The 27715-nt window shown below is 40.0% G+C and overlaps 1 protein-coding gene across 3 annotated transcripts in view; it reads right to left on the reverse strand.

Moving 5' to 3' along the window:
• The window catches only part of zbtb16a (zinc finger and BTB domain containing 16a), a 147910-nt gene that overhangs the window by 42187 nt on the left and 78008 nt on the right, over positions 1–27715 (reverse strand). For all 3 annotated transcript variants that reach the window (XM_044221764.1, XM_044221762.1, XM_044221763.1), the window contains exon 4: positions 14433–14519. In XM_044221764.1, the coding sequence (XP_044077699.1) occupies positions 14433–14519 (87 nt within the window). The remainder of the gene's footprint in view (positions 1–14432; positions 14520–27715) is intronic.

Consider the following 27715-nt stretch of genomic DNA (forward strand, 5'->3'; position numbering starts at 1 on the left):
TGATTTACCTGAAATAATACAGTTGCTCCATAGCTGTAAAAGTTAGTCAAGGTCAGTGTACAGTGTACAGCTGGCCGCTGACTTATGCGTGTGTTTTCTGACACCAAGACAAGAGACTTTTGGCATATTTGCTTGTGAATAAATACATAATTAATTGCTAAATAAATTTTCAAGAGAACATTTACATATATTAGTCAGGAGAGCAGGAATTAAGGGCAGCAAAGACAACAAGGAAAGGTGCACAGTGATCACAGACTTACTGGTATCACTGGAGAAATATCATCACACCCAAGGATCAGGTAAAGTGCTTTTTCTGAAATAACCATAACTCTAACCCTATTCAAAGACACAACTTTGCATTTCATACTAACCTATAATATGCATGACTGATACACAGCTTCTTTTTCCATTCTTATTGAACAGTAACTTATATTGTATTCAATAATGCACAGCATTCAGCCAAGATTCTCATAATGTTGTTTACAAATAATGATAGCAAAACTGACACACTGTGTACTGATTTCACGACAAGACCCACATCACCTTTCAGTAATTCGAAAACAAAAACAAAAGGGATTCAAGCTGTCTGGTCCTTCAGGAATGTTTGACCTCAAATCCTGGGCAAGTCAGACTGTAAACAAAGGCTTGTCAGTTAGATAAGAGTCATGGATCTTGTTGAACCAGTTTAGGACAGACCTAAAAGACAATAATTATGAATGACTGAATGAATTCAACGAATGAATATGAATGTGGGTTTTAACTTTGACCTGATATAAAGAAGACGGCATTGGTTATTAACACATCATGCAGTATTTTTTTTTTTGGCTCTCTCTCTGCCAGTTAGATTCACTTTCATTATAGAAATATAAAATAACCTGTCCATGTGTCTAAGGTATAGGCCTTTTGCTTGCCAAATGGTGTTTAGCAGCCACTTGTGTTTTATTACATCTGTAAATTAGTTGGAAACTACTGTATATGTTTAACAGTTGAACTATCATTTTCACTTGTTATAAAAGCTTTGTTTCATGTCTTTCAGACAGCCTGAAACACATTAATTCATTTTCCACTTTATTTATGGAAACTGCAAGCAGTTTGAAAATAGCAGTAGAGGTTGTGCAGGTCAATATATCTGTATTAGCTTTGTTACTCAATATGGGACTAAGAATTGATAAAAAGCCAACTAATGTACAACACAGGATGTTGAAGTTAACAGCAAATAAGATCAAAGCATTCCAGGTCACAGCACTCTCTCCAAATAGAGCACATAAAATGTGTCATTTGTAGCAAGAATACTGTCTAATCAGGTTAACTGCTGATTCACTCCTAACACCACACCTGAGCAAACATGCACAAGATTTATTGTTACTGCAAGCAAATAATCAAGAAGTGAAACAAGACTGAAGACAAGAAAACTCAAATAGTCAGAAAACATCAGCCATATGTGCACTTTTACTCTGCTTCCATTTACAAATTCTCACACTCACAGGATGCTTGTTTTATTTTTTTCCCCTTGCAGAGCTTATCTAGCATACACTAGTGTTTTTTTGTGGCTGGTTGCACAGGCCTGACCAGGTGCCATCTATCAAAACAATCTGCTCTCAGGGGGAAACCTGCTATTAACTGATAAGAGTCTGCCCTCGGTGGGGTGTAATGGGTCCCACTTGAGTTTCTTTTCGGACTATTGTCCTAGCAGGCCACCTCCAAGACAAACCTAACTCAATGACTCTCTGTTTCACTCCTCCCTGTCCAAAAGTACAGCAGCTACTTCATGCCACCATATGGTCTTCAAGAGGCAAAATCATAGTTATGAAATGTCATCACAGTGAAGTCAAGGTTATTTTGTACAGATCATCTCTCTTCTTTACTGAGCTATATGGGGTTATGTTTAAGAATAGATTATTATCTCATTATATCATCCCTATTATTATATGCAAATGAGTTTCAATGAAATCACACACCTGTGGCCTCTGGTTTGCATAAAAGTTACTCACACGTCACATCTCTTTACCTTCAGTAAGTAATCTGCATAAAAATTCCTTAAGTTAAATATAATACATTGCTAACTGAAAAAAAAATCAGTTTTAAAAAAGGGTCATACCAGCGTTTTAGATTTACTGTAAGCCATGTGTGCAAAATTTAACATATTTTGGAAGGAAACTAAGTGATTTTTGAATGTGTTTATTTTGCCTTCCAGTCAGCCATTGACGTACTATTGCATTATCAATGATGATAATGTTGCATAACACGATTTACAGTCCACAGTAATGAATTATCTTGAAAATATTTGTAAGATGATTTTCATTCTGTACTGAAATTAATGGGAACCAACGGCTGTCTGGAAGGTAAAAAAAAACTGTTTAAAATGTTAAAGAAAACACTACAGCTGGATTTAAAAAGGTGCTACATGGTAAACAGATGATATTTGCAGCTAACTGTCTAAAACATGCAAAGACCTGGACATTTCGGGGTTGAGTTTCTGAGTTTAACATGACACCTGAAGATGATTTTCATACAATTTGAAATTAATGGTAAACCAAAGGCTGCCTGGGAGGAAGATACTGTTAACCACTTTTTAAAAATTCGGAACTGTAAAGCATGATTTGAAAAGGGTTAGCAGTAATGTAAAGACCATAAGATTTGTGGTGAATTAGCTAAAAACTACCTTTCAGGTTCGAGTTTCTGAGTTTAACATACTGTAAATCTAGTAAAGTAAAGCTGGGCATAAAGAGCAAAATATTTCACTGGGAAAAAAAAATCTGGCAAGCATCCATGTTTCTCTCCTGGTTTTCCTGAAATAAACCACTGGAACAAACACGAACTACAATTAAGGTCCAACAGCCTGGAAATTCCCATTTAACTGTAAATGTAATGTAGCATTATTCTACTATTAGTTCATATGGGCTGCTGTAAATGGTTATAAAATCATTGGACAACACATAACTTAGAATTCATTACAACATTATATTAAAGCTTTGTTTGTGTGTAAAGTGATCTAAGCTGTTTTCTTATAGTGTGGTTGGTAAGTGGCTCATTTTCTTTATAGAGAGATGAAGTCAGCTCATCATCTGGGAGCTGAAATCACATTCAAATGGAGTGATTATTAATTAAGTCTAAATGTCATTTTCATAATTGGGATTGTCCAGGATCTGGGCTTGTTTTGTCTGAATACTTTTCTCCTGCCTCAAGACAGAGGGAGAGACAGTTGTGACAACACATACATATAGGAATCACCCTGTTGTCTCCCTCTGATGGGCATACTGTATATCTATGGCTGTCTACTGACTTATGAAGAGGAAACCCCTTTCTTCCTGTTGAGGCAGTTCTATTCACTGAAGCCATCTACGGGAAGACTGCCAAAATGACCCATCAAAGATTGACGGGGGTTAAGCTCCCATAATCAATATGACACTGCTAAGTGCCCTTTGATTGAGCTGCACGCAGTGTAAAAGGACATTTCTGTGTGCCCGGCTGCTCTTGCCACCAAGAAATGCAGCATTTGTCCAAAGCTAAACGGTCTTCTGAATGTCATTGTCACGGGTACATTAACTTTTATATGAGTCTGAGAGACAGACTTGGAGTGAGGATGAACGGCCATTTTCATTAGCGTGGCTGCTCTGTGCCATTAAGGGTGCTGTCAGACGGACAGGGACAGAAATGGTTTGCATAGGGATGCACGAGCAAAGTCTGGAGATTTCATTCCTTCTCTTAAGAGGTTACCACAAGGAGGTGGAGTGGTGAAGGCAGTGGCTAAATTTGCCGGTGTGAAACCCTGTGTCACTAGGCAACTGGATCTGATGGCTCCTTTGTTTGGGGTGAAAGGTTGGAAGCACTCGTACTAATCTCCTTGCTTCACAATTAAGGAACACAGGAGAGCTGCTCGAACCTCTTCCCACTCTCAAACAACAACAAAAAAAAGAAAAGGACTGAAAGACTCCTCTATTGTCCCTTCTCCTCAGTCCCTACTCCCCCTCCTTGCTTGCCACGCTAATCGAAAGGTATTTGCACTGTAAATTAAAAGGGCCCTCGCGCGTTGCTGTTTTAACACTGATGCGCTCTCCTAAGATGTCCACAAACAGCTCCAATCTAATTACAGAGGGAGATTTACTTCAAATAACACTGTGGACAAAAGAACCCTGGCTATTGTTGACGTAGGGCCAGTGTTCCACATCTCTTTCTCTCTTTCACTCTCTTGGGCGAATCCTTTTATATTCAAAGTCCTCGCCTTGCCAAGGTTAAAATGCTTTGGGATATCTGAAAGTAGGGAACCTCCTGACAAAAGCGGCCTTTTAATTCCCCGGATGGCAAAGGCCTTCGTGGATTTCCACCGTCCTGTCTTGTCTCTTCTCTTATCTATCCTTTTTTTTTTTTTAACCAAGCAGATCTTGAACAAAGCCGCAGCGGCTGACATGCAAATTTAACGGGGGAGAATAGTGGCATCCAAGGGAGCTGATTGTCCGACAACGGGACGTGCTCGCTGGGGTTGCATTGTGACGTACGGCTAAGACACATCCTCAGGGTCGAAAGAGGGAGGAAGGGGATGGTGGATATTGGCTGGCCAGATTTGCAGTGTGTCCTGCTGACTTCCATTTTATGGCCCATGAATCGCAGAGCCCTCTGGGAGTCTATAATCCCCCACACTGCCCATACCACATCATTTTATTGGTCTCTCTGGATGTGTGGCTGCTGTCCCTGGTTTACAATGATCCATCCATGTGGGGATTCTCCCGCAGCCAGACTGTTGCACCACTACGGACATCCCAATTTGCTACTGGATCCCACCCACCTATTTCCCCCTTATAAGAATACTACCTCCCTCCCTGACATGCTGTTGTCCCATGGTTTCCTGTGGCGATGCCTCAATGCGACTGTGCCCACCATGACACTAAGCCTCGGCACTGAGGCTCTGCAGTGCAGGGGCCCAGTTGGGTATTTCTCAATGAATGAAGCTGGGTGCGGGGGAGCGTAGCAGTGCCAACTCTCATTCACACATTTTATCTCATTTACACACAAACCACACATCCCCTATTCACATAGGCTTCTGTGCATAGCACTTATGGCTGTGGCGGATGATTACTACTGGGTGTTGGTCACACTGCAGCCGTGCACAGTATCCATCAGCCAAACGGAGGATCTTCCTCTGCCTGGAAAAACTCATTTAGATCTTATCTGGGGAAAAATTTGTTTGCTGAGGGAGAAGGAGGAGGTTAGTAGCAGGAGAAGTGACTGTGGTCTAGCTAGTACCGCTTGATTTAATTTAGCCACCGATAGTGTCTCTGACCACTTGTACTCTTCTTATTTTGGAAGGTGAGTGAGAGTGAGTGCCAAGGAGGGGGAGATGGAGGGAAGCAAAGAGAAAGAGGTATTTGTTTACAGAGACGGAAGGGAGCGGTGGGTTTTAAATGCCCATCAAACATTTCGTCAGTATAACAACCTGTGTGAATAAGAGCTAAAATATACACAAACTATTTTCTAGTATCACTGTCTTAAAGAATTTTACTGATGATATAATGCTGTAAATCATTGACATTGAATCTGTATATGCTGTAGGTGGTGCTGAGAGAGTTGATTAATCGATTAGTCGACGAATTTTGGTAACCGATTCATTGTTGAAGTCTGTGATCCAGCAAAAAGGCTGCTTGTTACAGCTTCCAGGATTTGCTGCTTTAATCAGTTTTACATAACTGTATATTGAGTCCCTTTGACAAAACAAGCAATTAGAAGATCTTATTGCCATTTTTCACTTTTGTCATTTAATGTTTTATATTTTTAAAATAAGGTGGGCTATGCGTAAAACAGACAAAAAAGCATTCATGCCCTCATGAAGGGAGGAGTGAACACGAATTCATAAATATCTACTCTGTAGTGTTTCACCTGTTTGTTTGTTGCGAACAGAAGACGTTCATCTCTGTATGTCTCAGTGTTGGCCTGGCAAGGTGAGTGTGACACCTGATACCCACTGTGACCCACAGTGCCCCGTGTGAGTTCTCTGGCCAGCCCGGCACAGACAGACAGACAGAAAATCTGCCTTAAACCACGGACAGCTTGCTTAATAATGAGTGGGATGCTCACACGATGAGTGCTAATCAGCATTTTGACTCACCAGATGACACAGACAGGAAGCTCAACATGCTAACATTTTGTGATCAAAAGTCATAATGCTAATGCACATCTGCCCTTCAGCGACAAGCTGCATTGAGCTAAAATGCCTCATAAACATGCTTATCTTATCTTTATGGTGATAATTTAATTCTAGCAGTTAACCAGAGTTAAGATTGAGCAGTAGGTTGAGTGGAATCATATTCACACTTGCAGGGGCCAGGGGGCTGTATGGTCCTGTGTGTGTGTGCGTCAATGTGTGTATCAGTAACACGTGTGTAGCACTGCCTGCCCGGGCTGTAAGAATATTTGCTTTGCTTATCGCCACCCTAATGCTCACTGACAACTTAATAACATCACAATTAACTAAATGCTAAACAGATGCCAGTGCTGGACTAATGTGATTGAGACAATCGGCACTTTTGACGTGACCCCTGTGTAGTGCTGCCATTGGCCTAATTTGCTTGAGTGACATGACTGGACTGTGTGTGTGTGTGTTTGTATTTGAGGTGACTGATTGCGAGCCCACCGGTGTGAACAATTTACAAGGAGGAAAGAAACGAGGAAGAAAAGACCAAAAAGAACTTTTTTCTGACTATCATAACCTTGTTGTTCTCCCCTTTCCCCCTCTCCTATTTCTCTTTTGCTTTTTCTGTCTCTCCTCCCATCCTCCCTCCCTTTCTGCTGCTCTCTCTCTAGCCAAACTATTTCTGGCTTGAGAAAAGAAAGTGTTTACTCTGCGGCAGAGGCCTGCTGGAATCACGCTGTGTTCCCACTGGCTAAACCCACTATTGCCACTCCATGGTTTGCATATTTTCTCTGTATTACAAGACTTTAAAAAAGGACGGAGGGAGATAAAGAGATAAAGAGAGAAAGAAAGAAAGAGAAAAGAGTAAGAGAGCAGCCTCCCCCTCCTATTATGTGTGGATTTTCTCTGGCAATGCTGTGTGTGTGTGTCCACATGGAGAAGATTCATGTATAAACAGGAACACCAACAGTCAGACAACAAATTCTTCCGAGGCCTGTGGACTCCAAACTCATTTCTACACAGGTCACATGGGAGATGCAGTCCCTGTCGTTTCTACTGCTACTCACAGCTCATGTTGAATAACAGGCAACTGCTCATACTGAATGTGGCCTTAGTTTGGCGAAAGAATGTGCAGATTGCAATGCAAATTACAAAGTGTGCACTTGTGGATATACGGTTTAGATTGGCAGTTACAGAGCCCGCAGAGCCTGTAAAATGCATGAATCCCTAGTAGTAAAATCTGTATTTTTTAAATCAGCAGACAGACAAAAAAAAGTATTTTAACTTCAATTTATTGCTTACTATTTTGTTTGTGAGCCACTTTCTCTGTGCACATATTCTGACCTTTTGCTTTTCTGCACCAAGCTACAGTTTAATCAAGTGGAATGTGAGTGTGGTGGGCTTTACCAATAAAATACAAGAGCTATAAATTATGGTGGGGACCAAAACAATCTAATGAAAAAAAAAGAGATGAAGCTAGCTGGCAGAAGTATAGATAAAGACAGAATGAGAAAAAAAAAAACAGCAGCTCAGAGCTCAGAACTGCCTTGTACAGCCCGACAGGGAGAGGCTTTACTGGAAATGCAAACTGAAAATGACACGTTGGAGATGGCCGTGTTTAAATGAGCACAACAGTTTCACAATTGGATATTATGGAGTGGGACAAAATCCACATTAAAACAGCTTTGGAAACAGTTTACAGCTGATATCACAAAGAGAAAATGACAGCAGTGTGTACAGCAGTAATGGACAACTGCCACTTTTCTGCCAGAAACATTGACTTCTGAGGACTGTTTGTACTGTTTGAATAACTTGTCCTTCACTAACCAAATCTCCCAAGATGTATAAAACAGAATGCATTAACGACTGTCCGTATTAAACAATAACTAGCTCCTTAAATTTTACTGCTCCTTTCAACGACAGGGTTCACATTATATGGTGAAGCACTTTATTGTCCTTGGTTTAAAAATAAATTCCAAGCCTCATTAATAGATAAAATCCTCTATTTCTGGTCCATAAATTGAAAGTCAACGTTACAAATACAACAGCTAAATCTGATGCCCATGTCAACATTGAAAAAACTGCTAAAAAAAAAGCCTGACCTGTATGCCTGCATATGCTCCCAAAGGATAAGGAGGGCACGGCTGCTTATACGGCATGTCATGCATGTCATGCATGTCATGCATGTCATTTTGCATTTTAAACAAAAAAATCTCTTTGAAAGGAAAAATGCTGCTAAAATAAAGAATGCTGCCACTGGCATGACTGGCATTACATAATGTGAAGTCACATTAAAATCTAATTATAGTGTTTTTAATATTTCCAAAGGTCTAGGTAGCCCCCGCCTTCGATTATATTAGCCCTGGTTCAGGACTGTTGTACGACTCTGCCGGATGTCCTTGGGGCATTCAAAAAATGTGTTATCTGCCAATAGGATTGTTTTTCTACCTTAGAAGTAGCTAAGAGGATTGCCTACCAATCCTCAAGTTGGTATTTTCAACACTCTTCCCGTAACAAATTTGATGAATACCAGAAAAATCTGAATTCAGATAACCATCCAGAACCATGACACATAGTATGACAGCTTTGAATTAGGGCTACTATTAATATATCCGCTCTATCAGTCAGAATAACTGCAGATATAAGGGTTGTTTCATCTCCATTCAGAGAAAGCCATTGACTGGCATTCATAATTGCCTAGACAGTATTTCAAAATAAAAATGCCATTTGGAGTGGTTTCAAATCAGTATACACATTATACTATGCTCTGCTTCCTGTCAATCTCCTAACAGCCACATGATGAAATGGAAGTCTCCACAAGGAAATCCTCCCTTAACATGTAGCCTTTGTGTTTGCCTGGAACGCTGCTAACAATGCAAAGCTAGGATTTAAAAAAAGAGTTGAATTCTCAGTGCATACATTGCATAACAATTGGAGGACACAAGACAGAGACAGTATTAAATGGGCTACAACTATAAATGACAGCAGTGTTTTTCTTTAAGGATGAGAGCTGCATGAAAGCCAGACAGACTGTGTTCTTTGCTTAGAAAAGCCCCGAGGCAAGTCCCAGTTTAGAGAGAGAGAGAGAGACTCTGATACGATGCCATCCAATTTGGGAAAATATGTAACAAAAATTAGCCGTCAGTATATGTAATGCAACTCACAAGTGACTTCGACTGCTGAACACAGGAATTCCTGGATTTATTTGTTTATGTATGTGTTGCACGACACTGCCAAAGAAGGGGATAGTTTGCAGTGTGTGTTTGTGCATGTGTATTTGCACGAGTTCAGTGGGTGAAAACAGCCACATGATGTTTTGCTGCTAGTTCCCTTGGCATCCCCGACCAGTTCCCCCCCCCAAATCTCCATGTAAAAGAGCTTGTCCGTTAGGAATGACGACAACTTCAGGAATACCACAGGAATGCCTCAACGGCCTCCAAACAATCCCATGGTTTTGGATAACCACCTGCTATACGTCCCACCTAAAGTACGAGGGCTGTTGAGTAACATACAGAGGTGTGTGATATACCAAGGGCAGCTCTGTTAAAAGCAAGAGAAGACAGACAAAGTGAGAAAGAGACAGAGGTTGAGTCAGACTGCAGCTGATCAGGCCAACAGAGGAGATGCCACAATAGTTCCCATTCAAAGCAGCAAGAAACAGCCACAGTTTCAGAGGCCAAATATTGTCATCAGAGAACATTAGCCAAGGGCTGAAGCGCTGCCAAGAGGCAGGCAGAGATCAAATCTGGCTTTGATGGCCAACAGTAACCCCATGCTCCCACCACACGCCCTCTCTGATGTTTTGCGTCTTGGGTACTGTACACACAGACATTTCTGTATAAATAAATCCATGTTTGTTAAGCTTTCTAGCTCAAACAGATTTAACACAGTATTGTCCAGTGGAGCTGCTTTTGTATCTGATGTAGTTTCTTTTGTTTTGTCCATCCCTGTATATTCTACTGAGATTTCATTATTTATATTTTCTAGACATATAAAGAAGGCCATATATAAAGACAGAATAAAAGTCTAAAACCCTGCTAGCAGTCCCTAGAGGATGCCATGTTCATCACACCCCATGATACTAAAGTGTTGGACCGGACGAACAACAGTACACTAGTTAGCTATTCAAAAAGTAAAGGAGGCTGGGATGTAAAGGGGCTAAATAGAGGAAGGTTTTTACAATAAAAATGGTTCGTCCTCTTAGGACCATGAAATTTACTCATAGCAATCAGCCCATTAGATTATGAGGTATCCTGTGTGCATGTTGACAATTTAGACTGAGGGAGCATGAATGTGTTCAGTACCTTTTTATTATGTTAGACTGGCAGCAGGATAATAATTAAAATAATTAAGAATTATTCTTGGGCACCATGACCATCCATAGTGAATTTAATGGTAATTTGGCCAGTAGTTGAGATATGTTGTTCCGAACCAAAATGACAGAGCTACTGAGTAAGCTTGGAGAAAATAAATTCGCAAAATCCAAAAAAACACTTAGGCCAGACAATGCATGTCAAAATAGCTGCAAGAACAAACCGTGGGACTATTTTACAATGGCAATGGTGTTCATGGCTCCAGAAAACCAGTATTTGATTCAGACTTACTCCCTTGATTGGCACATCCCACTAGCTGTAGTCTTGAAGGTGTCACAGTGGGCAGAAAGAGAGAAATTGTTAAGGGAAAAAAATATCTATGATCCACAGTTCTAGCACACACACACACACACACACACACACACACACACACACACAGAGACCACAGTTTAAATTTCCTAGCAAGCTGTAGCTGCAGAGATTGGCCCGTCAGGTGACTGAATGGATGTAAAATAGACTGCTACTGTACAGCTAGGGCAGCGTTCAAGGTAGACTTTATATGTTTCATGGTACATTTCAAACGCTGTTCTGATGACGTGCTGCATCAGTGTAAATTTGATGTGTGCAAGAGGTGTCATATGATGTGCAGCTGCACTGCGGTGGAAGTGTGTTTTGAACTTAAACTTGCACCTAAAATGTCCAATGTCCTGACTGAAGAAGACCTACACCTGTGGTTGTACCAGTAGCTCCCAGGCAAGTTAATAAAAAGTCTCCACAAAGTTAGAGTGAGAGACACAGAAAGGAACTTGATTACCTCCCTCATTCTCATCTCATCAGTTACTCCCCTACTGGAAACAGACCAACTGGCTAAATGCTGTTTACCTCCAGCTCACTGTTGAGCTTAGTGCATGAATAATACTTTAAATGTCAAGATATGTAATGGCAAACACACACAAACACATCCAGAGACATAAACACATTGTCTGCCACAAATGATAAGACCAAATGAAATAACTAATTCAAGACCAAATTGGAATTTGGATTAGTTTTTGTGTTGAGCTATTAATTTAAAAGGTAAGTTTGATCCCATCACGTTTGTCTAAAATATGACAAAAAACAAGTTAATGTTGAACAGTGTGATCCCTGCTTAAATTTCAGGAAAAAATGTAAAGTGGACACATAAAGTATAATAGTGAATGGGCTACAAGTTATCATGGCATTATCATCATATCATTCTTCTTGAAGAATGGACCTGCAGTACAAAGACAAACTGCATTATTCAGAATTATAAAGCTCTGTGGATAACTGTTTGTTATTCCAGTGACATACATGTAGATGGAAATAGACACGAATACATAAATTGTGAGATACAAAAATGGATTATATTGTAATATATTAACTTGAATAATGATGACAAGTGTATGGTATATTGATTTTGAGTTACAGTAGTGACAGAAATCAGTGAGTCTAATGCTTTCACAATCGGGAGGCCAAATGTCAAGTGCTCAAATCCAGAGCCAGGGATGTCATAATGTAGGTGTACAGTAGCTTAAAGTGCATAAAGACAGACAGACTGAAACTGAGAATCATATGGTGCAGCTGCCTTGTCATATTTTACCTGAGCCCATTTTTCAGACTCTGATCCCTCAGAGGGGCTCAACACATGGATGATTACTATACTATCACTGCTGCTGCTGCGCCAGTTGTTTGGCAGGAAGACACGTCTGGCCCTGGCTGGCCCTGGCTGCCGCTGCTGCCCCCCCCCCAACCCCTCCCAACCCCTTTCCTTCGCTCCAGACTGGAATGCCTATATTTAGAGTGCTCTTTTCCACTGTTATGGCTGTTGGATCATTAGCCTCGTTTAACCCTTCTTTACCTCCAGCGAGCTGATTGGCTGAGAGCATGCCCCTCAGGAGTAACCCCGTCCCCCCACTCCCCGAATCCTGACTACACTGCCCCACCTTCCCCTCTCAAATGTTGAGGAGGAGTGTGAGGGGGCATGAGTGACCGCAAAGAGAAAGTATAGCCACCCAATGGGAGCGGCTACTGGGAGCCTGAGAGTCATGGCTTCAGATGAAGGACAAAACAAAAGATGATGATAATGATGATGTGTGGCTATTTTGGGGATCGGTTTCTGGCTTGAATGTGCATTGGCAGCACTCTTTTCTCTAATCTCTCTAATTTTGTTTGACAAGCTAGGGTAGGGCTAAAGGCGATGTGGATCGGTTAGTGGGTGACCTCCTGACATTTCCTCTGATGCCACTATTAGACCATAATTTCCATTTAAGAAATATCAAAATCTGCTGGGCAAATTGCCATTAAATTTATCAAGCACATTCATGCTCCCCATTGGATGAACTGTTTGGACACTCTATGGGCTTTCCTCCAGTGCCCTAAACTCTGTATGCAAAATATGACAAACTAATTGCCAAATTGCCATTAAACTTTCTGTGGACATTTATGGTTACTAGAGGATGAAACTAATTGAATTTGGAGATCCTGTAGCTTAGCAAAATTTTGACTTGTGGTCATGGTATTGTAAAATGTAACCGGTTGACTACCAAAATGTTTGCTGAAGGCAAAGGTAGTCTCAGAGGAAGACTGAACCCTTTTGAATTTAGTTAGATTGAATTTAGATTCTATTGCACTACTTTAGTATTGTGCAGTGTAATCAATACTGCACAATACAACTGACTTTTACAGTGTATCCCAGTTCCATACTATATACTATTATAACACAATACTATACAACACTAAGTCTACATATGTACTAATGTTGACGTTCATGCTGTAATTTGGCAGTATATACGAAACTATTGTTTTATATACAAATGTACACTGACAGACATCAATCAAACGATGGATCACAACAAGTCCAAATTTTAAGAAATTACAAATAGCAAGTCAAAGTATATTTCCATTTTACTATATTTATTTGAATTACATTATTTCACCCATTTTTCCTTCAGTTTTTTCCCAGCTGCTAATAGCTCCTCAATATCTGTAATGTGTTTTACATTTTGGGACAATATTGTCTATCAACCTCCTATCAGCAGTAGTATGGCAGCATGTAGTATGCAACAATGTCCAATTATTTTTAATCTGGACTAGAATGTTGGATGTAGAGTGAAAATCTGGACAGAAGGTGATCCACCAAGAAGTACAGTGAGAGAAACCAAAGGGCTCACAAACACATGCATAAATACCAGATAAAAACAGAATACTCCAGCACATACCCTTGCACACCATCTTCATAAGGAAGTGGTCGGAATTTGAGACAATAATTTCCCCCAAATTAAAGAGTTCATCACCAGCAGTGAAACTGTTCTGGGCCATCACACATCTGCTGAAGGGGGATTTACTTTTTCCTATTTACATCTTGGCACCTAGATCGTCCTCGTCTTCCCATCTTCATAGCTGAGCGCTGATAAACAACATCAGCCTGCCAAGTTTTCCCAGTTTGTTGATTACTGTTGGGTCTGTCTTGATTTAGGGCGAGTGGGACTAATCCAAGATGATGTGATCTATCTATCTGTCAATCCATGGCTCCAGTTAGCCAGATAAAGCTGAATGAGCCTCCACACACCACCACAACACATACCACACCAAACCATGCATGCTGATTTGTGAAAATACCCAAATAGATTGGGGATGTGAATCAGTAGGGACCTGATGATTCAATATGATCTCAATGTTTCTCTCTTTGAATATGGTCTGACTGCAGTACATACTTAGAAGTTTTTACAAGACACTCAAAACATCTGCTACTTTGACTTTTCACAGCTATTTTGAAATAATTGCCAAAATATGCATACTATTTTAAATGCAGTATCTACAGCCTATTCCACAAATTAGTATATGGAGAATAAAATCAAGTGGAACTTTCTGTACAAATTCAATAAATGCAAACATGTGGATGTAGCAGAGGAGCTCATATCTTTTTGTTTATGTCTATGGTGTCATGATGATATGTCTGGCTATGCGTGTGTTCATACCGGTGTGGATCTGCCGGTGAGCCTCCAGGGATTCCTCTGTCTGGAACTGGGCACCACACTGGTCACAAACTATGGCCTTCTCACCAGCTGGACAACAACAAGAGACATGAGCATGGACGATTATTACACATTCACACACATGTATCATATTTGGAAAAGCTAAGGTGGAGACAAAAAAAAAATTCATTAAAAGAAAATTAACTCAAACTGTTAACACTGAACAATTATTTAACTTTATTTTACACTTAAACATATTAATCATATCACTGAAATTTGAAGTTAGCATCATTTAGACTAAATAATGCAACCATACGCACTTAGCAGGGTACCCATATTCCAGAATGTCTTTTTGGCTTTGAACGCAACGTTTATACACAAACAGTGAACTGGGAGGAAATGTTTGGATTTAGTGACCTTTAGGTAGCTACAACAAAATCAAGGAGTGAATCTTCAGCACAGATAACTAATGATAAGTATCAAGAAATATCTTTTAAACTGTAAAATGTCCTGCTCAGAACATATCACAATTCTTTAAAAAACTAATTTAAGGAATCCTTATCATAAATGTTTTTCAATGCTATGTGTTTATACTAAATTAATATCCGACATATTGGCATCAGATATTTTTAACCTGTCAAATATCAATATAGGTATTAGCCTAAAAAAATACAGTATTGGTAGGGCTCTAATGCTATAGACTTTTCAAGCAAAAATGCCCAAGACTTTATCAGTGAATGAATGAATATTAAGTTAAGATCATTTTAACTATGCAACATTTCTTGCATATGACCACATCTTTCTCATTCCATGTGCAACCTGTATGATAATAAGCAAAACGTTGCAATAAACTATGAAAATAATCCATCACTTGTACCAGGCCTAAGTTACATATATCTGATTTGGCAGAGTATTGATATCAGGAAATTGCTTGACAACATGGAAATGCTTATGTTTTGCAGTCTGATACTGTATTATCGGAAGGCTGAGGCTTTCATTATTTGTCCTCTTCTAGTTTTTTAGAATTCAGGTTAATATTTTTCAGTACTTGATTGATTAATGGGTGTATTGTAATATGTAATTTAGCCTACATTTAGTTTTATAATTTGAAGAGTCAAACTATCCACCTTCAGATTGGTCAGATTCAGCTCCAAATATAATTAATATGCAAATAGTGGCAGGAGGTGTCATCTCCTTCCATGTACATGCTTGATGTAGGCTAATTTGCCAAAAAAAAAAAAAATCTAACAGTAATAATTATAGAGTTCATTATTTGTGACAATTCATGTGACAACCTCAGTAAGAATGGGGCTTAGTCCACAAGCACATTATTTTCTAGCTTTCCTATTCTTCAAGTCTAATTTCTCTAACTTCCAAATCAATAGATATTCAAAAGTGGATACTTTGTCAATATATACTTTATACCCAAATTAATATATTTAGTGTGTATCAGCTTAATATACAAGGCTGATACATTCCTGCTTTTGATTCAAAAACATAAAGTTATTATTGAGTGTTTTTCAACTTTTGTTGCACCACACTCTGTTTCTGTTTATGCAAATAGATTAAGTATGAAGCTCTTGAGCTATGGTATGAATTGCCATGTTCACCTATAGTTTATGAATGTGTACAACCTTGTACAACAATAAAAGGAGAGAGGGAGCCTGGCATGTACACAAACAGGGTGCTGTTGGAGGGCACATCAGATCAGGCCCAGGCAAATTACTTTTTATGGCTTGGCAACAAGCACTGTACATGCCATACACATCAAACATCAAACAGATGAACACACATGCACAGATCACACACACACATTTAACATCTGGATATTCTGTGTGTGTGCAAGTGTGTGTGTCTGTTTCCAGTGCAAGCACAGAGCGATCTCTCCCGACTAGACCTTGGTTTGTTCTTGGCATGGCCTCCTGGGTTACGACACCTCCAGAGAGAGAAAAAGAACACAATGAAAACAGGAAGCCAATTCTTAGATGACAGAAAAAAAGTCAGGGAGAGATGGCTTGTGTGGTTTTGCAACCGCAGTGACATTAGGGAACGGCCTGTACTGTAATAAGCCCTACCAAAAGCAGAAATGACACAGACCGTACATGACAGAGTGTGCCTGCCAGTAGAGTGCTTATGCAACAAGTTATGCAAAAGACGGTACGCTGCACAAGTGAGCGTGACTAGATCATAAGCCATTGCAATGCAACCTTTAAAGCCTGCACATCCCAGATTTGTCTGTGATATCACAAGATTTATTTCCATTTAACAACTTTAGACTAAATAGACAGAGCTGGTGAGCAATGTTCTTTTTAATTGGCTGCATATTCAAGAGGCATAATTTGTACTGTGAGCGTATGGCGCGCCAGTGTCAAATGCACAGATGAGCATATGGCCGAATTAGCTGGCAAAAGCAGCCACTTAACCTTTGGAGAACAAGACATGTAGTGGAGATGTAGACAGAATCCCCCAACACACCCACTGGTGTCCCTCATTTGCATTAATCACTTAGTACCTCTGTTGCTTCTTTAACTCCCTGATTCGTCATTGTTGGATCAACTGTTAATGTTTTTACTTCCGACAAACTATTCTTAAAAAGGGCCATATTGTGTTTTAGCCCATCTACCACATGCACATGTGCATACTTAACATTACTTTTGACCATTTCCCAAAACATGCTGTAGTGTCTTAGATTTAAAATGGGGGTTTCCTACGTTCTAGGTAGCTACTGGGCAAAATTCATTTCCATAATCTATGAAAATCAATTTGCAATAAATAGAAACTTAAGTAAATAAGCAGTCCATTACAGTGAATATCATGTCACAAGTAAGTTGCATGAAAAATAATCAATTTCAATTTACAATTTCCTTTTCTTCATTGCCACTGAGGTGCCCTTGAGCAGGGCACTTAACCCCCAGCTGCCCCAGGTGGGCTCCTCAGTGGCCAACAGATCAAACTGTGATTGTACTGGCCAGCTTCCAGGTGTGAACGTGTGTAACTGTGTGAGTGTGGTGCTGTGTGTTCCTGGAAAAGAGCATTCGTGCTCACCAAATCTAATCTGGTTAAAGAAATGAATGGACACCAATGGCTGCCTGGAAGGTAAGAAAAACACACTCACAACTATGGTTTGCAGTATTGTAAAAATAGGTTATTTGCAGTAAATCAGCTTAACACTGGCGTGGTTACTACAAGTAATGACTCCGCCTCACAGACAGTGGTGCAACACTATAACCAGTCTTCTGGGAGGCCAAGAGGCGTGTGCTAAATGGGCCAGGGATAGGATTTTAGTGCAGGGCATGCCCCTGCTTGTGGCACAAGAACATAAATTGTCAGGAAATGCCTGCATGGTGCCTTGCTTCAAGGAGAATAGAGTTGTGTGAGGTCACCGTGGGGCAAAGGGGGAGGAAAAGTGGGAGCACAGGAACCCAGGGTACGCACAGCCAGGCAGCCACCCAGCCAGATGCCCGTCACTCTAGTTAGCCAGCTAAGTGCTAACAGGGGGCCCTTCGCTTGGTAACAGCCGCCATCAGCCATTTTCACTGCCAAATTAAAGTGATAAATCTTGAGGCCCCTTTGATCGCAAGAGGGTGAGCTTGTTAGTTAGGAAAGACGGGGTAACCAGGACAGAGGAGACACACACTTGACATCAGCTATTACTCTTGTCATGTGAGTTCTAAATAATAGTTCTCTGTGAACAAAAACCTACACTCTAACCAGGGGGCCTTTCAAAATTACACTGTAGAATCTGAAGGCACTTTATTTCAACATTGAAATTAACCTGATCTTTAATTTCATTAAGCAAGATTTTCATTGGCACAAAACAAACATTAAATTGTGGCTGCCGCTCACCGGGAAACCTTGGAATGAATGAAAACTCAAAAGTTAATGGAGTTAATGAAGTAAATAAAAATTAACCATCACAAAATTAAAAAGACCAAAGAGAAAGAAAATGGAATCTCCAAATGGTAGACTTGCCCAGTCTATTCTGTTAGTGGAGTTCTGTGTCACATTACCACAGATCCAGCCCTTAGCTGACATAATAAAAGTTGCACAACCCATGCTGAGATAGTGTGTGTGAATGTGTGCATGTTGGGAGGTGAGGAAGGGGTGGTGATCAGGTGCCACATGTCACGGAAGCTGCTTCCTTTTTCGCTTCCCTCTCTGAAATATTGCACAACAGTTGTTGCAGCGCAGTGTAGCTCAGTTATTTCATAAAGGGCTGTAAAAGAGAACAAGCCAGAGAGGCATCTCTGCCAATCATGTAAACTTCCTACAAAGCCTGGGAGCAAAGAGTAATATAATGGTCTCATATACACTGTAAACTTGATCTGTATCAACAGGCCCTTCATCCCCCTCGTAAAGAAAACTTTCCTTCATACGGTGCCATGGTGCAACTTTTTAGAAGCACTAACCTCGCAGTATGCTGTGCTGATTTTTAAAGTTAGATTAGTTATTGTTGCTGTTGATGTTAGTTTAAACTGCAGCTGCAAGTGTATGCTAGGTAGCAGAAGGTTCATATCCGGTTCCTTGGTTTCCTGAAAAGGCAAACTGTGTAATTTTACATGAACTTGTTTTCTTTAGGTTTTGCAGTCGAGTGTTCTTCTTCTTTTAAGAGGGTTTAGTCCTTTGTTGAGGATGTAAAGTTAACATAGAAGGCCCTGCTAAGTATCTGGAAACATTAGTATTTTAGTTGGTCATGAGCATACAACGCCAAGTCAAGTCTGTCAAATCTGTGTCATTAAAGTCAAATCTCAAGTCTACATGTGAAAGAGTAAGTCAAGTCAAATTAAATCCAGTCCAGTGATGAAATAATAATATATAAATAATTGATAAACAAAACATCAACATTTTAAATGACATTATTTATAATATGATAAATAATTAACAATAGGATTTACATGGTTGCAGAAACCTTTCCAAGTTATCAAAGTCTAAAATCACAAGTAACACAGTCAAGAAAAAATGACTTGTTTCCCCAATCATGTGACATGAGTCCCCACCTCACGCTAAAACAATGTCAAAATCTTATTGTTCACATCTCTGTTCAACTTTTAAATCTCTTTGTTACTCTGTTGTAAAACTGCTCTATAAATAAAACGTGTGATTACTGTTGGGTCTAGTTGACTCTAGGTACTCTAACCACTTCCTTGGCATTATTCAAGAGTGTTTCACTTAAAGTTAACTGCTGCTTCCCCCAACAGTAGCAACATTTAGACGTGATAAGGATTGTGGATAAGCCCACTGAGCAGGCCTCACAGGGAAGTGATGGTGCATCTCTTGCCTGTAATTTCCCCTGACATACTAAGTGCTCATTCTCCCATTTTCCTAAATAATGTGGTGTACAATGGCGTATTGTCCTATTTGTTGTTACACTATTTGCATGTGTGCATGGGATCTGAGTTGCAAATGCAAACCATCGTTACATTCTGATGCAGGGACGAAGACCAGGGAAAAAGTAACCTCAATGCCCGTTTGGGAGTTTGTGGGTATGAAGTGTGTTTGGGTGCAACAACACACACACACACACACACACCATCACCACACTCACATCATCCAGCTCTGCTATGTGATCTCATAATGCCGCCATTCAGAAGCTCTTCTCATTCAAAAGAATATGTCAGAGACAGAGAAAGGCCCTGTTTGTTTGGGGTGATACTCCTGCTTTTCTGTACCTCCTGTGGAAGACTAAATATTTTTTGTGACTGAATGCCCACACTCAGACTTGACACTTGTTGTTCCAACCTACTTTCTTTCACAGGTAGAGCATATATGCTAAGTTTGCAACAGATGTCCCCCCCTTAGGGATCTCAGTCTAAACAGAATCTTTCATCAAAGACAATCGCAGAATTAAACATAAGAGTTAGAGAGCCTGTCTTTGCTCATAGCGACACACAAAAAGTAGGCCACCATGTTGATACGAGAGCTAAACATTTCATCCTGCATGGGAGATAAAGAAAAACCTGTGTTTCTTTTTTAATAACCGTTGGTCATTTCGTAATCTGATGAAGCCATCAATCTTCCCATTGCAACAATTAAGTGACCTTGTTTTGCGAGCTAAACGTGTTACTGACATTAAGTGAAAATGTAACGTTAAAAAAAACAGAAAAAGAAGTGAATGTGCAATTTTTCAGGAAATTAGCAAAGTCATGCAAAGGCCTTTTGTTTCCTGCAATATAGTAATCAGAATCAGTTGTCAAATGGTCTCACATGCCCACTTGCATGAGATGGCATGACACTATTTAGCATTCATTACACAAAAAAACCCTGTGTAAGAGCTTCCACATTGAGGAAAGGTTCAACAATAGAGCTCGACTGTTCCAAGAGATTAAGCCTGCTGTAATACATAAAATGACAGCTCTGGTACATATGAATAAAATGCCAGCTGTGTTTTTGACTAAAATGTAGTCAACCTGTGGAATTTACCTGCACTTTCTTATAATAAAATGCATCAGCCTCATTGGGTGAGAGTCACCTGTCCTTCTGGTCAGAAATGTTGCTACTGACTATATCAGTAACATGTAGTTTGAGCTAGTAAAGTTGAGCCTTGTGTAAAAGTTTGGTAAAAGTCAACCAAGTTCCAGTAGCTACATGTAAAGTCTCAAAAGGCTTTCTTGTATGTGTGAAGTAGGGGTTTCTATCTGGCCTGTCCCATGTAAAATTCCCCCTATGACACATTTACTCTGAAATGCACAAGCCACACTGACTGAAAAGTGACTTCATTTTACAGGAGTTAGGTCAAACATTAAAAGACTACTGAGAGAGAGAGGCCTGGAATTCTAATTGGCTGGATGATTTTTGCACAAAAATGAACTTGTGAAGGTTAACTTGACATGAGAAAGCTTTAGTTCAGATTTTGTACCCCACTTTACTTCATGTGCAGCCTTGGTTCTTGCAGGGCAGGACACAGTTTGTGCTGCATATTTCTGCAGGAAGTGGCTGAATGATCTGTTCTCAGGAGTCGGGGAGGCTAAATGGGAAATTAAAAAGGCTAATTACAGTGTATCTGTCGATGGCCGACCAATATCACACTCAGTGGTTTTTAACAGTGTAAACAGGGCAGGAGAGAGAGAGAGGCAGGCGGAGAGAATTGGGAGAGAGAATGTGCATGTGCATGTGCATGTGTGCGTGTGCGTGTGTGTGTGTGTGTGTGTGTGTGTGTGTGTGTGTGTGTGAGAGAGAGAGAGACAGAGGGAGGGAGGCAGACAAGTGCAGTCACCAACAAAAACATAGCCTGGCTGTTCACTGAGTCTACATAAATGGCTTACGTAAGACAGTACTCACAGTACCAAAAAACAGCAAAAATCCATAAACACACATGGACACACATCCCCCCTCCTACTCCCACGCACATTCACACACACACACACACACACACACACATTCACACACATGTTGGTTTCACTACACTTGTGAGGACTTCCATTTATTCACATAACCATAAAAAAATAACTTCCACTGTCTCTACTAGATTCGTGTCCTTAATCTTCACCATAAAATAAAAGTGAAGCAAAGGGGAAAATGACATTAAGTGTAAAAAAAGATCCTTATTCCCAGCATCTAAAACTCAATCTGGTTCACATACAAATAGCAAAACAAGTGCACACACACATTCACAGGAACACACACAGACGCAGTATGCTGTCAGAACAATGAGTACAGACACCACACGCTCTCTCTCTCATTCCCCCCTCCCTTTCTCCCTGCCTCGCTCTACCTTCAGCTTTATAACGAGCCATGCTGTACAGTTTTATTTACACCAGTCTCTTATCAGTGGTACAGCACCACAGAGACTGCCAATTGGAGAGGACAGGCCACGGTACTGCCTGTACCCTGTAGTGGAGTAGGTGTGTACCACCATGCTCCCAGCACGTTTTTATCAAGGCTCAGAAAAGACTGGGCCCGCGCCAGGCTGCCTCTCAAAATAATAAAACATACTTAACACACAACACATACACACACAGATTGAGTTTGCAATAGGTCACCGTAACTACGGGCACATTACACAAGTCTTGCAGCATGTACAATTGAGAGGGTTTCCATTTAGGGAAGTAATAGGGTAAACCCACCTTAAATCATTTTAACCACCTTTTCATATGCAGGAATAGAGTTTAGCAAATGCATTTTTAGCTGACACAAATCTTCATGTGTACCAGGAAGCATGTGACAGATGGCAACATGCAGGAGGTGGCTAAGTTCAACATCAAATGCAATCAGGAACAGAATTCTCACAATATATTTTGGCATAGAAAACTGTTTTGAAAACTACTGTTAAATGATGTCCTTAAAATATTTATCAAATGATTTCATAAAATAACACAGGTGGCAAATAGCTATCTAAAAAAAGTCTCAGCTTTCAGTATTTGAGCAGGAATGTTAGCGCAGGCAGACATTTCATATGTCATCAAACTATTTATCGATCTACATTACAAAAAAGTAGCATTAATCTGAAAAGTTTAACATGGCGGACTGTTTGTCTGACTGTCATTGGGTAAATATCCAATGTATGCAATTCAAAAATGTCCGAATTAATAGTTTGCTGCAAAACTGAAGTAATATTAAAATGGTGGTTATCCTGACAGCAATAGGTACACAAGGAATTTCAACATGTCTAGGCTATCATGTAATAGCATTAAGGCTACAGCCTTGAACAAATATGATAAAACGGTACATGCATTACACAGAAGTTCAGAAACATAAAGCACCTAACAAAGAACTGGAGACATTAGTCAACAAGATACCATCATACACGTCTGAGCAATAAATCATACAGGATAAAAAACACAGTGACAAAGTATTGACTTCAGACAGAAATATCAGCTATCAAATAAGCTAGTAAACTCTAACCTCCCACCTCAACAACAGCTTGAATTCACTGGCTAGCTAGCTTGGTTAGTAGCCCAAATTACCAGCTAGTCATGAAGAGAATCTGTTCGGACAAATGATATGAAAATGTTCAGTGTAAGATGAAATGTTGTTGAATAATGTTTATTTGGAACTCAGAGGGAAATAAAGTTGCTGGCTTGAATCTACTGTTTTAAACAATTTCCCAATATTTTTCAAGATGGCCACCATGTGAATAACATTACTGATTTAGCCCTGTTTGATCTAAGTTTTAGAGATGTTGATTCAAGTGATAAGATCAAGACATGGATGGGAAAGGATGAGACAGTAGCTATGTAGTAGTAAAATAACCTGAAAGGATAATTACAGTCTAACTCTTGCGTTATACAATTTAACAAAGTGTACAGGGCAAACACAAAGTAGCTGCACATGGAACATACATAATGTACTATAGATGATATCGCAGTAACTATAAAACACGCGCTGGTTCTCACAAATATCAGTCAGACACACAGACTCATACAGGCAGAAATTACTTTATGGTGTGAGCAAACACAGCGCTATAGATAAGAGGAGATAATCTTGCTTTTCTTTGAGGGGGAGAAAAATAGACAAGCCATCAAAAGCACAGGAACATGTTTGCTTCCGATGATATTGTTATCGACGGAGAGGAAAAAGAAATCAAAGGGAAGTGAGAGAGCACGAGGAAGAGGGAGGGAGAGAAAAAGGAGGAAACAGATGAAGACAGAGAATATTCAGGTCGCATTTGACAGCTTTACGGTCTGTTGCGCCGAATGGGATGTCTAGGGACGTGGCAAAGCAGACAAATATTGACTTGCAGAGCGTTCACATGCACACACATACACACATACTCTCTCTCTCTCTCTCTCTCTCTCTCACACACACACACACACACGGAAAATACACAAGACACTTCCACATGAAGCCTCTGAATTCAGCCCCCCTTCAAAATGGATGAGCTCACATTGCAACATCAGTCACCCTTGTTTTTTTGCCCAGCTCAACCTCTTAATCCATTTTGCCTGCAAACCAATTTGTTTGTCCAGTAGGTCACAGACAGTTCCCTGCCCTCACTGTTCCCTGTTCTCTTGTACTGTTTATTTCTCCCTCTCCTTTGCCTTACTTTCTCTAAACGACGAAGCCATTTCCAGAGCTTTTGCCCCCTGGGAGATCGAGGGCATCTCAGTCCACACATCCATCCCTCCTCCTCCTTTCCTGCAGTCCCTTCCTTCCTTATACCTCTTTCTCTCCCGTCCTCCGTACTTTAAACTGTCTTGACGTCAGAGAAACCTGGTTTAAAGTGTGTACTGACACGAATGGACACGAACACTTATGCATCATTTAAAACTATTGCTTTAGCTTTCTAAATTGAGGTAACTTCTTATTTTTGAGATAAGTACAATCTGATTACTGTTAATGTGGTATTGGCTACATAGTCTTTGCATGGGGCTTTGGAGACAACTGGTGACATAATGATAACAGTGTCTTATCATCTCTTCTTAAAACATATATTTATCAGAGACCTTATCCTGATTTTACTTGAGTTTTTTTGCTTATTTAGCTTGAGTTGTCCTTTATATTGTTTGACTGGAATTTGTTTGACCTTTTTTTGTTATAGTCTCGTTTAATTAATTTTACTTTATTATATATATAATTGGGTGGATTGCCATGACATGTACAGACATTCATGGTCCCCAGCGGATGAATCCTACTGAATTTGGTGATCCCTCTACTTTTCCTCTAGTGCCACCATGAAGTTAACACTTTTGGTTTTGAGTAAAATGTCTTGAAACTATTGGATGGATTTACATATTTGGTAGAGATATTCATGTTCCCCACAGGATGAGTTGCAATAACTTTTGGCGATCCCCTGACTTTTCATTAGCAATTAGTGCTAATTAGCAGTTGTTGGCATGCATGCAAAATGTTGTCATAACTGCTAGGAATGTTGGTGAAATACAGAAAAAAATATCCAGGTTGTAAAAACTTGTAATTTTCCCAAACATATATGGCTGTGTATGTGTGTAAGAACACACACACAACCATATATACCCTGTCTTGCAGTCCAGTAACAGTAATTACCCTGTCGTTGCCAGACACTGACCAAGTGTTTCAAAACACCCCCACCCTCTCCAAACGCTGGCCTCCCCTCCTCACTGGCTGTCCCTAGAGGTGAACGGTGCCATGTGTTTTCAGCTTTGCTTTCAACCCCCCCCGTTTTCAAAAAGAGAGGAGAAAATGAGGCTTTGACATGTATACGTGTGCTCCTGCAGGTCACAGACGCAAGGATATCTTCAGGGCCTTGGGTGCATGCGTGTATTTGTGTGTGCATGTGGGTACATGGATGTGTGTGAAGAAGTGGAAGGAAACAAAAGCTAGTTGCATAGAGGAACCTCTTCCTGGTGTGAAGAGGCAGGAAGTAAGTTAGGCTGCTCTAAAATGCCAAAGTGGACCATTTCTCACATGTCTCAAGGCCTTGTATTAATAGATGCTGGTTGGACAGGGGTGGGTGGGCTTCTGGGGAAATATATGCTGACATGAGTGACCTACTGCAGTTTGAGTCTACCAAAGTCTGTTGACAGAGGCCTTGATTAGATTAAGCTAAACTTTAGATTAACTTGATTTTCAGACTAAATAAATGAATCCAATGCTTGGGAATGCATTGTATAACTTGTAGCTTTGAAGACTACCCAGAAATAATCTAAGGTGACAGAAAATGCACACAGTACTCATGTTTAAGAACCCAAGCAGTCTGTGATGCTTTATACCAAACCATACCAATGGGACAAGAGAGTTTAAAGATCTGTTCCTGTGATGGCACTGTGTACATGAGTATTAGAGTGCTGTTAACCCTCTAGCCATCAAGGGTTGAATATTTGGTTGAAAATGCTCACAAAGATTCATATTGGACAAATTTTAAAAATATCAACCTACGGTACTAAAGTAGAAATTAAGGAATTTAAGCAAACTGGCAGTGACGTGCAGGGAGTTTTAAGTACCAAAACTATGACTTACCCAGATGGACTGTTAGTGAAATGCAGTAGATAGAGCCTGTGTAAGATGGTGTGGTTGTGTAAGTTGTGTTTTTGTTACAACTAAATAGGTTTAATTGTTTAAATGCAGTGGCTTTGCATTTTCAAGATTTGAACACATACTCTAACCTAAACAGCAAAATTTGCTTGACATTGAAGACAGCGACAGCATGACTGGACTGTTTGAAGAGTACTCCACTGATTTAGCATTGCAATCCTATCCAATCCAATTCTTCTTCCTTGTCAAAACCTGGCACATACGTTACCCACAGTGCAACTTCACTACCAACAGTTCAGTCTGAGAATCAGGTGTGGTATGCTAGTAATGGCTCAAGCCACTAGCCTCAAAAGGTCTGGTAAGCTTCTTCACTTCTTTCTAACTCCACATCCCCTGATTTGTTTCATTTTTAAACTGGTAGTCTTCAGAACCAACCAATGCTGACTCTTGAGGCAGTTCAGATCAGATTTTGCACAGCTCCCTCTGGAGCCACAAAAGGCTTTGTGCAACTTTTTTACCTATGTAGTAGTACTCCCCAAGACCTGTAAACAGACTTTGATGTGAAGAATTGGTGGATTTTAAGCACACACATTTGGATTTCACTATTGAGTATCAATTATCATGTAGCAATTATCAATCCTATCAGTAACCATACCTGATGTCAGAATTGAATTGAGGTCAGAGAGCTCTAAACTAATCAATCCAACACTCAGTTCAAGGTCAATCTAGAGCAACTAGTAAGTACAGTGGGGCAGTAAGTTAATGTATAATCTGCTAAAGCCATTCACTTAAGAGCAACCAGAAGAATAACCAACAAAGCACGAAGGGCTATTGGAAAAGACTCTTCTGTCTATTGATGATTCCTTTTCATGCATTCTACATCTGGCTGACAGCTTTTTCAGATAATACTGTTAGGAACAAGTCAATGTGAGGTCAAAGTGTATTGCCTTGCAAGTGTGCTGTTAAAAGCTGCTGCAACATCTTTTAAACCCTGACATTGTTTTCATGTGCTTTGTCCTTTTAATTCTTGTTATGGAGCTCAACTCTGAGCCTTGTTTATTTCTTCAACAGCTAGTGACTGTTTCTGTTGAATATCTACTGCCTAAAACTTCAAACCAGCTCTGTTACTCAACAGTAGTTTTCCAAAGCAATTTGACATGAAACAGAAGCTGGCAACACCCCTCAAACAACCACACAGCAGTTTTGAATCTTTATTGCAATGTACACTGTGTCCAGGGAGTGTTAGCAGTAAACATATTTTAGGAAATGCTTGGAAATGATTGATATTCACAAATCTTGGCAATGTTCTGTATATAAATAATAAGACTAAACCTCTGCTAGTGGCACATTAAGGCAGCAGTGTTCATTTCAACAGAACAAACAACATTGAACAATTC

Source organism: Siniperca chuatsi, linkage group LG14 (genome assembly GCF_020085105.1).
Source record: "Siniperca chuatsi isolate FFG_IHB_CAS linkage group LG14, ASM2008510v1, whole genome shotgun sequence".
In the NCBI taxonomy this organism is placed as follows: Eukaryota; Metazoa; Chordata; class Actinopteri; order Centrarchiformes; family Sinipercidae; genus Siniperca; species Siniperca chuatsi.